This window comes from Eptesicus fuscus, chromosome 11, assembly GCF_027574615.1.
Source record: "Eptesicus fuscus isolate TK198812 chromosome 11, DD_ASM_mEF_20220401, whole genome shotgun sequence".
NCBI lineage: Eukaryota > Metazoa > Chordata > Mammalia > Chiroptera > Vespertilionidae > Eptesicus > Eptesicus fuscus.
The window spans coordinates 43,469,671-43,482,100 of NC_072483.1; the positions used below are offsets into that span (position 1 = coordinate 43,469,671).

Here is a 12,430-nt window from a genome sequence, read left to right on the forward strand (position 1 = left end):
TTCTTCTAACGCCACTTCTTCAAAATAGACTCGCCCAGGCCATGGTATTTTGTGGAAGAGCCACACTCAAGGGGCCAAAGAGCCGCATGTGGCTTGCGAGCTGCAGTTTGCCGACCACAGCTCTAGGACCAAGTTTGCAGTGGTGGTTCACTCAGTAGCTCAAATTATGAACTGGTCTGACAGCTAATATTTGTAGCCCATTATCTTCCTTGTGAGTCTCACACTTTTGAAGATAAGTGATTACTAATATCCAATAATAAATATTATACCTAGTTTGTATATTCATTTTCTCATAGCTATTACCTTTCTATGTTTTATTAGCATATATTTCATGTATGTTAATAATGCATATTTTACTGAACATCAATGCTTCATTCATTTCTTGGATTATTACATAATTGCTTCAATCAGACCAAATGTCAGTGTATTAGATAATATCTTCATATAGAATCTTATTATTTGGCCTTCAAATTGATATAGCAAGTACAGTGTTCATTTAGTTACAATCAAAGAGAATGTCTTTCAAAATGTAATATTTCTTCCTGCCTTAAATCTTACCTACACTCTACATTTTAGGGAGACAGACATAGACTCATATAGAAGTCTCTAATTTGTGTTGTATAAGTCCCTTTTGAGATATGTACATGTAAATCACCTACTATATCTTTAATGTGGGCTTGGCTATTTTTTCTCAGGTACACCTTTACAGGAATTTATACTTTTGAATCACTTATAAAAATACTTGCAAGGGGCTTTTGTTTAGAAGATTTCACATTTCTACGGGACCCATGGAATTGGTTGGATTTCACGGTCATTACTTTTGCGTAAGTATTTTAATACATTTTCCATGCTGGAAGAATAAATCATTGGTGGGAGCCTACACTGTATTTTTCCTTGGTGGCTTCCCTTGTCAGATCAAACATTTTTCATAGTTATCATGCAAATTCAGAATATTTTTCTTCCAATTAAATTATGTACTTTGGAGAAATTAGGGACTATCATATTCAATTATATGGTTTTGGTTTCAATTAACACTGTAAAACAGTAGTTTCCCAAGTAACAAGATGATTGATGACAATGCCATTTTTCTCTTAATTGGGAAATCTAATGGCAACACTCATTGAAGTTGAAAAGGTCTTGATGTAAGACCAACATAGACTTAGATTTCCCTAAATTCTGAATAACTCTGATTTAATTCTACAGGTATATAACAGAATTTGTAAACCTAGGCAATGTTTCAGCTCTTCGAACTTTCAGAGTCTTGAGAGCTTTGAAAACTATTTCTGTAATCCCAGGTAAGAAGAAACTGGTATAAGGTGGTAGGCCCCTTATATCTCCAACTGTTTCTTGTGTTTTGTCATTGTGTTTGTGTGTGAACTCCCTACTGCAGATATGTGACAGAGTTTGTGGACCTGGGCAATGTCTCAGCGTTGAGAACATTCAGAGTTCTCCGAGCATTGAAAACAATTTCAGTCATTCCAGGTGAGAGCTAGGTTAAACACCGAGGCTGAGTTTAGCTGCATTTGTGCATTGGCTGAGTTTAGCTGCATTTGTGCATAAGCCTTATTGCTTGTCACCTATTGCAAATACTGGTAAATCTGTAAAAAAGCAAGAATCGCACATCATATTTTGGATGGACTTGATTCTTTGCTTTTACTAGTTGCTTTCTTTGAAACTGTTCTAAATCAGCCTTTGAGTTTAACAAGTTTTTGCATGAGGCATTTGCAGTAACAGGCTACATGGTCTGCATCCTATAACATCAAGCTTTCCGCATAGAAGCTAAACTATGAGATATTCGAACTGATGCAAATTGAACCACTTAGGTCAAAAACTGGTAATTTTCTTACCTGCAGACAAATGAAAGAGCAAGGGATAGCATGAGTGTTGCATGAGGCTCAGTTTTCAGATGTCTTCCTTTTTTAACCCATACTCAAGCTTATAGAATTTGCAAAAATATAACCTCATAATTCAGTTTCTTAAAGGTTTATTACTACTCTATTCATATAGATTTTTTTCAAAAATCACTAAGAGGTAAGGGAGTAAGACATCTGCAAATAAAAGCAAACTATTTACACAAGGTTAATGTTTAAGCATGAATAGCAAAGTCATTTTTATGTTCTAAGGAGTGTTTGGAAATACACTGGTTCATTTCCATTCACAGTTTTCTAATGAACATACAAGTTCTGCTTTCATTCATTTTCACCAGCTAGCAGGCTTTTCATGAAAATGTTATTCAATCACAAACATTAAAGTAATATTCTTGGCATTCTGCATGACATCTTTATTTTCCAGGACAAGCTCATGATGTTTTTGTCAGTAAAGTAGCTGTTAAATAGTACATTTAAATTCCCCCCGCTGATTTTATTTGTAGGCCTGAAGACCATCGTGGGGGCCCTGATCCAGTCGGTGAAGAAGCTCTCTGACGTCATGATCCTGACTGTGTTCTGTCTGAGCGTGTTTGCATTAATAGGGCTACAGCTGTTTATGGGCAACCTGCGGAATAAATGTTTGCAATGGCCCCCAGATAATTCTTCCTTTGAAATAAACATCACTTCCTTCTTTAATTACTCATTGGATGGGAACAGTACCGCTTTCAATAGGACAGTGAGCACCTTTAACTGGGATGAATATATTGAGGATGAAAGTAAGATATACTCTTTTATCCATTAAGTTGTTCAGTCATTTAATTATTAAAAAATACACTTAGTGGAAATTGACTCAATTTTTATGTGAACCAAATGACCAGACCAATTTAAGATAAATTAGTGCATGTGATGCAGAAATTAAATATCTTTTTTCTTATCTGTCAATCAACATGGTAAAGTTATCATTTGAATGTGTGTTATCTTTTCCTAAATCAGTGTTGAAAGCAATACCACATTAAGCTGTATTTATTTGGTAGGCAGGGATCAGAAGTTTTTAAGCATCTTAAATAATCAGTAGTTTGAATTAATGCTGAAATATAATTTCTTACCATTGAAACCATCCCCTCCATCATTTGGTTTTCAAGTCTCATCCTCTCCATGTACAATTAGCTAACCAACTTCCATTGATCCCTTGATTATCAAAACTCCATTGGCACACTAATTCTAAAACCTTTATGGCTTTGAGAATCATATTAAATCTTATTCCTTCTCACACTATATTAATATTTTAACATTAATACTACATTAATATTTTAATTTTCTTATGAAGATTATAATGGGAAGATTAAAATTCATTGGATAAATGAATAAATAAAACAAATTATTTTATTTATGAGGTTTTCCATTTATCGATATAATAATAGCACAATGATAATCTTTGCACATAAATATTTCCTCTATCTCTAATTGTTTCCTTCAGGTGGATTTTCATTAATAGAATATTTTTGGTTCAAGAATATGACCAGATTAAGGTTATGGAGACATTGTCAAATTGCTCTTCAGAGAGATCAGACCCCTCACTAATATTGTTATTACCATATTTAAAATCTTTTGATAGAAGGAAAAGTGTATCCTCTTGTTCCTAACTATTTATGCAGTAGAATTTAAAAGATACATTTATTAGTATCATTAGTAAGTTACACATATTTTATATAATGTGAATTATCTTTTGATATTTTTACCCATTATTCCATCAGGTGATAGTATATTTACAAAATTCATATGAACTCTTATTTTATCAAGAATATTAACATTTTTGGCAAATATATTATCCAGCTTGTTTTTCATCCTATTACTTGTTTTTGATGCCGAAGTGATTATGATTTTTTTTGGCAATGATGCCATTAAATTTTTAAATCCTTTTCTATATTTTAGTTTAGAAAAAAATTTTGATTTAGAGATAATAAAAATTCACTTAGGTAGACTGCATGTAAAGCAGCCACCTCCATATTCTACATTAAAAATCCCTATATGTCCTTTATATCAGATTAATAGACTTGCTTATAAATCTTTAATCTTTAAAAATCCAGAATTAGTTTTTAATATATGTTGTGGGGTAAAGATTAAGACTTTTTTTTTTTTTTTTTGCAAAACAGTGACCCATATTTCCCTGCATAACATATTAGGATATTTCTTGAATACAGACTAAGTATTCCTAAAAACAATCATAAGTTTTTGTTCAGTATTTGTGTAAATGTGTGTTTTAATGTGTGCATGTGTATGTTTATATGTAAATATATACATATTTCTGTTTATGTATGTATGTTTTTTGAGATCATCTTTGCAACTTATTAAAGTTATATGTAAGGTATTCCATAAGAATAAGAACTAGATATATTTAAAAAATATATATCTCCAGAGAAAGAAGTTTATTTTGCTCATTTGAAAGATAAAATACAAAGTAAAACACTTATTTACAGTATCATAGAAAGAGCAAATTCCTAAGCCCACTTTTCAAAGGAAATTAACTTAAAATGGGTAGGAGAAGAATGTCTGTATCTATTTGGAGTCCAGGCAAAATGTATTTGTAAAGTAAATTTTTATTTGCATGAAAACATTTAGAAGCAACAAGGCTTACCTCTCTCTCTCTCTCCCCCTCCCCCTTTTTTTTTTTTGCCAAGAACACAGCCTTAATTTGGCAGCTCTTTTTGAAGTACCTCAAACAATTTTGATTTATATTTAGAGTAAATTCTGATATGAGAATGTTAACATAATTATTCCCTCCAAATTTTTTAAAACAGATTTTTTAAACATTTGTTTAATTTACAGTGTTATATTTTGAGATATTTTAATATTCAATTATTATTAAACTATTTTCATTGTCATATACATATTTATTATTTTATCCATTTTGTTATAGTTGAAACATTGTATGCTTTATTATCTAGGCAGAATCGCAGAAATGCTTTGAGGGCTTTTTAATGATTATTTCTATTCCTCACTCTTTCAATAGGTCACTTTTATTTCTTGGAAGGGCAAAATGATGCTCTGCTTTGTGGCAACAGCTCAGATGCAGGGTAAGTGATGTTTCATATTGAGTTTCAGTCCACCTGCTCTATCCACCTCAATAACCTGCCATCTCCCACCCAACTTGCCCCTGCTCGCTCCTCATTCAAAACTCTCCATAAATTCAACTTCACGCTGACTCTCAAAATAGCTGGGGTAAGTGTAGATTCTCACTTCTTTCAGACACTCATATGCAGCAATTATTTTTCCATACTAGCTCGCAGGTGATCTTCCAAATTAGTTCGATGAAAAATAGAAAAGCAGTTAATAGAAGCTTAAGTTAATAGAATTTAAAAGTATGTACTTTTATAAGTGTGATATTTTATCTACTATGCTAATATGGTCTCCATGATTTAAAGTGTATAATATCTGAAGATAAAGTCATTTCCTGAGGCATGATGAGTGTATGTCCCAGAATATTTTAGCAAAGTGGTTAAGAGCATAGACTGGAGAGTTTGCATGGATTCAAACCCTGACTCTACCATATAAAGGCACTTCTTGCTTTACAGTTTTCTTAGGTAATAAAGGGGTATAATAGGAGGGTGACTGTAAAGAATTAAATGGGTTAGTGAATACAGCTACTATAGCACTCAATAAGAACTTTTCATTGTTTTTAATATGGAACATGATATTGTGGACATTAGTAACTGATACCGGTTACCTAGCAAAATTCTCAATGGTTGCAGGCTTTGCGTTTAATTCATATGATAAAGATTGCACTGCCTTTATTTTCAGATGCCAGGGATCAGTAAAACAGACTGCCTTTAATTCCTTGTCTGTACTGTACTGAATGCTATACAAACAATATCTAATTCAATGCTTGTCCATTTGTAAGACAGGTTCTGTCATTAGGCCCTGCTTACAGATGAATTGCCCAAAGCTGAGCCAGGTTAGGAAACATGCCCCAGATGATGCAGCCCAGAAACCTCAGGCACAATGAAGAGCCCAGATCAGCTTGATTATCAAGGTCATATGAGTCATATGACATCTTCACTATGCAGAGCCATTTCCTCCTTTCAACCTCTCCCCACCAACCTTTTCTTCACCCCTTTTCTCACACACACATTTCTGCCTCTAGATATCTTCAGTGAGTGTTTATTTTTTCTCTGTAGACTTATTTTTCTCCTCATGTCCACAAGTCCCTAAAGATAGTAATCATAACATGACTGCTTTTATATATGGGCATGTGATAAATATAATGACAATGGTGAATCACATAGGAATTCATAAATAAACTCAGTTATTATGTAAATCAGTCCAAGGGTGCTGAATTAAGTGCTGAGTAAAGTGAGAGAAAGCTGCTTTCCTTACTGTTGTATAAAATAGGCAATGGCATCTGTCAAAACTAGAAAGACAGCCAGCAGACTGGCAGTTACTGACTTCCTCTCTTCGCTTTGACCTAATTTCAGCCAGTGTCCGGAAGGATACATCTGTGTGAAGGCTGGTCGCAACCCCAACTATGGCTACACGAGCTTTGACACCTTTAGTTGGGCCTTCCTGTCCCTGTTTCGTCTTATGACACAAGACTTCTGGGAAAACCTTTATCAACTGGTGAGAACAGAAAAAATGACTCTTCTGAGAAGCATGAAATACTGAGATCAGAACCGCTGTAGAATACCTTATTATGTAGAGTGTGAGCTCGTAACATCCCATATAATTTTTAATAAAATATCTCTTCCATTTTGTAGACACTGCGTGCTGCTGGGAAAACATACATGATCTTTTTTGTGCTGGTCATTTTCTTGGGCTCATTCTATCTGATAAATTTGATCTTGGCTGTGGTGGCCATGGCCTATGAGGAACAGAATCAGGCCACCATGGAAGAGGCAGAGCAGAAAGAGGCTGAATTTCAGCAGATGCTTGAACAGCTAAGAAAACAACAAGAAGAAGCTCAGGTATAGTTAGCAAACATTGAGCTCTTTTGTGTTTGTTAATCTCAATTCTCTTTCTGAACTGGTGAAGTCCAGTGGCATAAATCGAAGAGAAACAAGATCAGCAGTGGTTACATTGATATTTGAAACGTCATGTGTGTTTGGTAAGCGCTATAAGCCTATTTGGTTATTAGGAGATTATTATTTTATTTTGAAAATTACTGTCAATACTAATGGCATCAAAACGTGGAGACTTATAATTGCTTTATTGACATTTTTCTCTCCTTTGTGACCCACCATTTGTTCAAACTCACTAAGTAATTAGACTAACATGCCTTCAATCAAAGCCTTTTCTTAAGCTTCTGAAGAGGAATTCAGTTATAGCTGCTTCTTCATTAGTGTCACTAGACGTGGGAAAGGTCAGGAAACCGGAATCAAACTGGGAAGATTATTTTCTAGAGTCTGGAAAGACAAATACCTATTTAATATTTATTTTCCATTTAAATGCAAGTTTGTGGACTGAATAAGGGAAACACTGCTGTGTGGACATGGTAAATCGCTACATTCTCTGCCTTCTCCCGCTACGTCCTTTAATTTGTACTTGGTAAACCTTCCAAACAAGGCAAGAATTTCTCTAATTATATTTGCTTGACTTAATGACATTAACTAATTTAATTGCCTATTTTTGCTTTTCTTGGATCTCGAGTATAGTTCTCTTTTAACTGAATACAGAATAAAGGTCAGATAAATAAAAACATACTGGGGTAGCAGCAACAACATTGAACACTGTATCTTTCTAGAAACTGTGCTAGTGTAATTTATAAATTCATTCAGATGACATGATCTGGGATTTCCTTATATAAAAAAATAAAACAACACAGTACTTGACTGAATTAAATTCAGTGATTTAGACTGGCATTAAAAGTCATTGTCAAATGAAAGTGTGATAGATCAGATTAAAATAGGCAACTTTAATTCTTAAAATCTTTGCTTAAGATACTGTTTAAATCAGAGAAAAAAATTGTTATGACATTCAAGTATCTTGTTCATATTATGAGAGAATCAGAAAGTATAGTAGGAGGCCAGAGCTTGGAGGTTTTCCTCAGTCACATGTTTTATCTTCCATGGGTCTGTTCATTTTAATTCTTTAATTGGTTGAATGGCAATATATTATTTTCCAAAATATGTACCAGCATGATACTAAAGGTAAGTTAAACAGTAGCATGGAGAGATTTCCCCAAAGTTTGTATGCAACTAACATGTACTCTGTGCCCTTCTAGGCAGCAGCTGCAGCGACATCTGCTGAATCAAGAGACTTCAGTGGTGCAGGCGGGTTAGGAGTTTTCTCAGAGAGTTCTTCAGTAGCATCCAAGTTGAGCTCCAAGAGTGAAAAAGAGCTGAAAAACAGAAGGAAGAAAAAGAAACAGAAAGAACAATCTGGAGAAGAAGAGAAGGAAGACAGAGTCTGCAAATCTGAATCTGAAGACAGCATTAGAAGAAAAGGTTTCCGTTTTTCCTTAGAAGGAAGCAGGTTGACATATGAAAAGAGGTTTTCTTCTCCACACCAGGTAAAAATATTAGATGACATAAAGTGCATTTTCATTACAAGCAATTTTTTAAAGACATGCCAGGGTTTGACAGAGATAAAACTGCCTCCGCCTTGGATGGCACAATGCTTTCAAAATGGTCATGATCCTCAAGTGTTGTGATTATGACCTCAGAGAATTTGTGAGTTTTATAATCGTTGATGTAAGAAATGTCCAAACCAGCAGAGAATTTTTAAAAAATATATTTTATTGATTTTTTTACAGAGAGGGATAGAGAGTTAGAAACATCAATGAGAGAGAAACTTCGATCAGCTGCCTCCTGCACACCTCCTACTGGGGATGTGCCCACAACCAAGGTACATGCCCTTCACCGGAATCAAACCTGGGACCTTTCAGTCCGAAGGCTGACACTATCCACTGAACCAAACAAGTCAGGGCTAGCAGAGAAATTTTTTATAAGGGTTATTTGAGCCAAACTGAGGACACCTGTGGGAACGCAAGATCTCACATGCTCCCAAGAATAACAGTTTTGCAATTTCTCTTATGCATTTGAATGAAGGAGGGAAGGGAAGGAAGATCACATAAAAGTGGGAGAAAGCAAGGTGGGGATCAGATTATAAACTAATTAAGCTTATGCTGTGTGCTCTCACGATTTAGAAGGAGGGATCTGAAAGGATGATCAGGTATTGGGAGGAGGGGTCCGAAGGGAGCCATTTCAAAAGTGTGTTAACCTAAATGCACAGAAACAATGCCCAGGGCTTGCTTAAGGCAAAGACACACCTTTTATCAAAGCAGTTATATGCACGGGGCGTGACTACGCACCATGACCTGCCCTGTTAGGAATTTATGACCAGTTCATCCTCTGAGGTTCCTTTCCATAGAGTCCCTTTTTCTTCCACACAAATTTTGGATCATTTTTAGAGCATAGATTTCACTGGGCATGAGAAGGTTTGTAGTTTTAAGGCTTCATTAAAGACTCAAGCATCTTGTGGCAACTTTCCACATGAGGAAGTATCAGCAGGTGTTTCCCATCTCTTCTTAGCTACTGGGCCTGAACTCAGTGAAACGTGGGTTTTCTGAGTGAAAGGTTCCCAGTGCTGAATTGTGGACTCTTTCAGACCAACTGTATAGTTATTTCCATCCATGTGCAAATTTCATTTGAAGAGTGCATTTTTTTTCAATTACAGTTCACGTACAATATTATATTAATTTCAGCTGTACAATTCTGTGATTAGATATTTATATAACTTAGAAAGCAATCACCTGATAAAAAATCTAGTTTCCCCTCTGACACCATATATAGTTATTGTAAAGTTATTAACTATATTCTTTATGCTGAACTTTACATCTCCATAACTATTCAGTAATTACCAATATGTACCTCTTAATCCCTTGCCCTTTTCCACCCATCCTCTCAATCCCCATCCTTTCTGGCAACTGTCAAAATGTTCTCTGTACCTATGAGTCTATTTTTGTTCTGCTTTTTTATGTATTTTGTTTTTTAGATTCCACATGTAAGTGATATAACCTAGCATTTGTCTTCCTCCTTTCTGCAAATTTTGCTCACAGATGTAACATTTTTCAGTACTGTCTTCTCCGTATCTCAGTCCAGGTTCTTCCAATATGGTGGCAAGATACCTCCTGCAGCTCTACACTTATAATCAACTGGAGGCCCAGTGCATGAAAATTCATGCACTGGAGGGGGGTCCCTCAACCCAGCCTGCCCCCTCTCACAGTCTGGGAGCCCTCAGGGGTGGGAGGTGACCTGGCGATCAGGGGAAGGCAATGCCCCTTCACACCTCTGCTGCTGCCACTGCTGGCAGCTCAATCCTCGGGCGGCCCTGTGTGGTTGGGCAGCTGCCATCTGAGGCTTGCCTGTGCCTCAGGCTGGCCTTGGGTGGCTGGGGGGCTGAGAGGACTGGGGGACTCCAGAGGCAGGGGCACGGAGCGGCCGGGCCCTGTGCCTTGCTGCATGCCTGCCGCCCTGGCGGGGCTGAAGGGATTGGGCACCGCCATCTTGTAGCTGTAGGCACCGCCATATTTGAGGGTGTGGCAGTCAATTAGCATATTCCCTCCTTATTGGCTGTGGGCACTGCCATATTTGAGGGTGTGGCAGTCAATTAGCATATTCCCTCCTTATTGGCTGTGGGTGTCGTCATCTTTGTGACAGCGTGAGGGTCAATTAGCATATTCCCTCTTTATTAGATAGGATACTAGAGACCTGATGCACGAAATTCATGCAAGGGGCTCGGCCCTTGCAGCCCCAGCTTTGTTCAGAAGGACATCTGGAATGTCGTTTGGCTGTTTGGTCTAATTAGCATATTATGCCTTTATTATTATAGATTTTTACCAACCCTAATTTAAAATGCACCTCTTGATCAACAATTATAACAAAAAGAGGTGGCTGTCAATGGACCATCTTTAATCCATTCTCTACGTCCAGGGGTACAGAATATACCCATTGGCTATGCCTGGGTTACGGTCTTTCCTGAGGCTCATTTCTCAAGGATAATCAGGATACTGATAACAGAAGAAGGAGAAATAGATATTGGACAAGCAAAAATAAATGTTCACTACAAGAAAATTATAAAAGTACACTAGAAATAAACAGGAAGTGATTCATTGCACTCAATGCTGCTGAGCTAAAGAATCAAGGTAAACTGCACAATGGCAGAGACAATATAGGCATTTAGAAAATTGTTAAATGATTGTGTCCAGATACCTATTGAAAACCAAGTTTTTGTAAATATGGTGTTCTTCAGATTTCTTAAGAAGAGTAAAAATCAGGAAATGAGTCATACAGTTCTTTCAGCTTGATTTGTTTAATTTTATTCATGAAGACATTATAAAATGTGCAAAGAGCAGGGAAGAAGCATCTCCTTGTGCTATAATTAAACAGACCTACTAGCATGAATTTTATTTTCCTCTGTGGTAAGAACTGCATCAGGGTGTGGTCACTAGTGAGCCCTTATTTTTGGCTTGAGAGGATCTAAAAGTAGGTGTATATTTAGTTGCTTTCCATTGTATTATTAAGTCAGATGAGCTTCTAGAGAGAAATCTAGCAAAAAAATTCACCTTTGGGTGCCAATTTTGGGACTAAACAATGTTGAGGGGTACTTGGGACTATCTTAAGGCATGGATAAAGTAAAAAAAAAAAAATGGCGGAAAATTAAAAAGGAAGGAAGGGAGAAAAGGGAAAGCAAGAGGTGAACCTAATAGAGAGTTCCAGACCTCCAGCAATTACTGCAGGAGGGAGCCCTTGGTTCCCCCTGTCTAATGACTTATCTGTAGGTAGGTCAACAATTCTGAAACAAGGAACCCAGTCTCATATTTTTCAGGATGCCAGCTCTTAATTCTGTTCATCTGTTTTCTGTTTCCCCTCTTGTTGTCCATAGTCTTTACTGAGCATCCGTGGCTCCCTTTTCTCTCCAAGACGCAGCAGTAGAGCAAGCCTTTTCAGCTTCAGAGGTCGAGCAAAGGACATTGGCTCCGAGAATGACTTTGCTGATGACGAGCACAGCACATTTGAAGACAACGACAGCAGAAGAGACTCTCTGTTTGTACCACACAGACATGGAGAGCGGCGCCATAGCAACGTCAGCCAGGCCAGCCGTGCCTCCAGGGTGATCCCCATTCTGCCCATGAATGGGAAAATGCACAGTGCAGTTGATTGCAATGGAGTGGTCTCCCTAGTGGGGGGCCCTTCAGCTCTCACATCTCCAGCTGGACAACTCCTGCCAGAGGTGAGGCCCATGAAAACAGCAGCTGTTGGGAAGGGAGCAGGCTAGAGTATTTATATATATATATATATATATATATATATATATATAGTATATATATATATATATATATATATATATATATGCACACACACACACACACACACACACACACACACACACACACACTAGAGGCACTGGAGGGGGGGCGGGTCCCTCAGCCCGGCCTGCCCCCTCTCACAGCCCAGGAACCCTCAGGGGCAGGAGGCAACCCAGCAATCAGGGGAAGGCGACGCCCCCATCACACCTCTGCTGCTGCCACTGCCAGCAGCGCAAGCCTCAGCTGGCCCTGGTTCCTGAGC

General features: G+C 37.3%; 1 protein-coding gene across 7 annotated transcripts in view; it reads left to right on the forward strand.

Annotated features, from left to right (window-relative positions):
* SCN2A (sodium voltage-gated channel alpha subunit 2) overlaps positions 1-12,430 on the forward strand; it is a 90,612-nt gene that overhangs the window by 10,941 nt on the left and 67,241 nt on the right. For 2 of the 7 annotated variants that reach the window (XM_054722816.1, XM_054722815.1), the window contains exons 4-11: positions 696-824; positions 1,391-1,482; positions 2,372-2,644; positions 4,879-4,942; positions 6,341-6,482; positions 6,620-6,826; positions 8,083-8,370; positions 11,745-12,092. In XM_054722816.1, the coding sequence (XP_054578791.1) occupies positions 696-824; positions 1,391-1,482; positions 2,372-2,644; positions 4,879-4,942; positions 6,341-6,482; positions 6,620-6,826; positions 8,083-8,370; positions 11,745-12,092 (1,543 nt within the window). Of the gene's footprint in view, positions 1-695; positions 825-1,203; positions 1,296-1,390; positions 1,483-2,371; positions 2,645-4,878; positions 4,943-6,340; positions 6,483-6,619; positions 6,827-8,082; positions 8,371-11,744; positions 12,117-12,430 lie in introns of all 7 variants that reach the window. The other 5 variants (XM_054722817.1, XM_054722820.1, XM_054722814.1 and 2 more) reach the window with 5 other exon arrangements.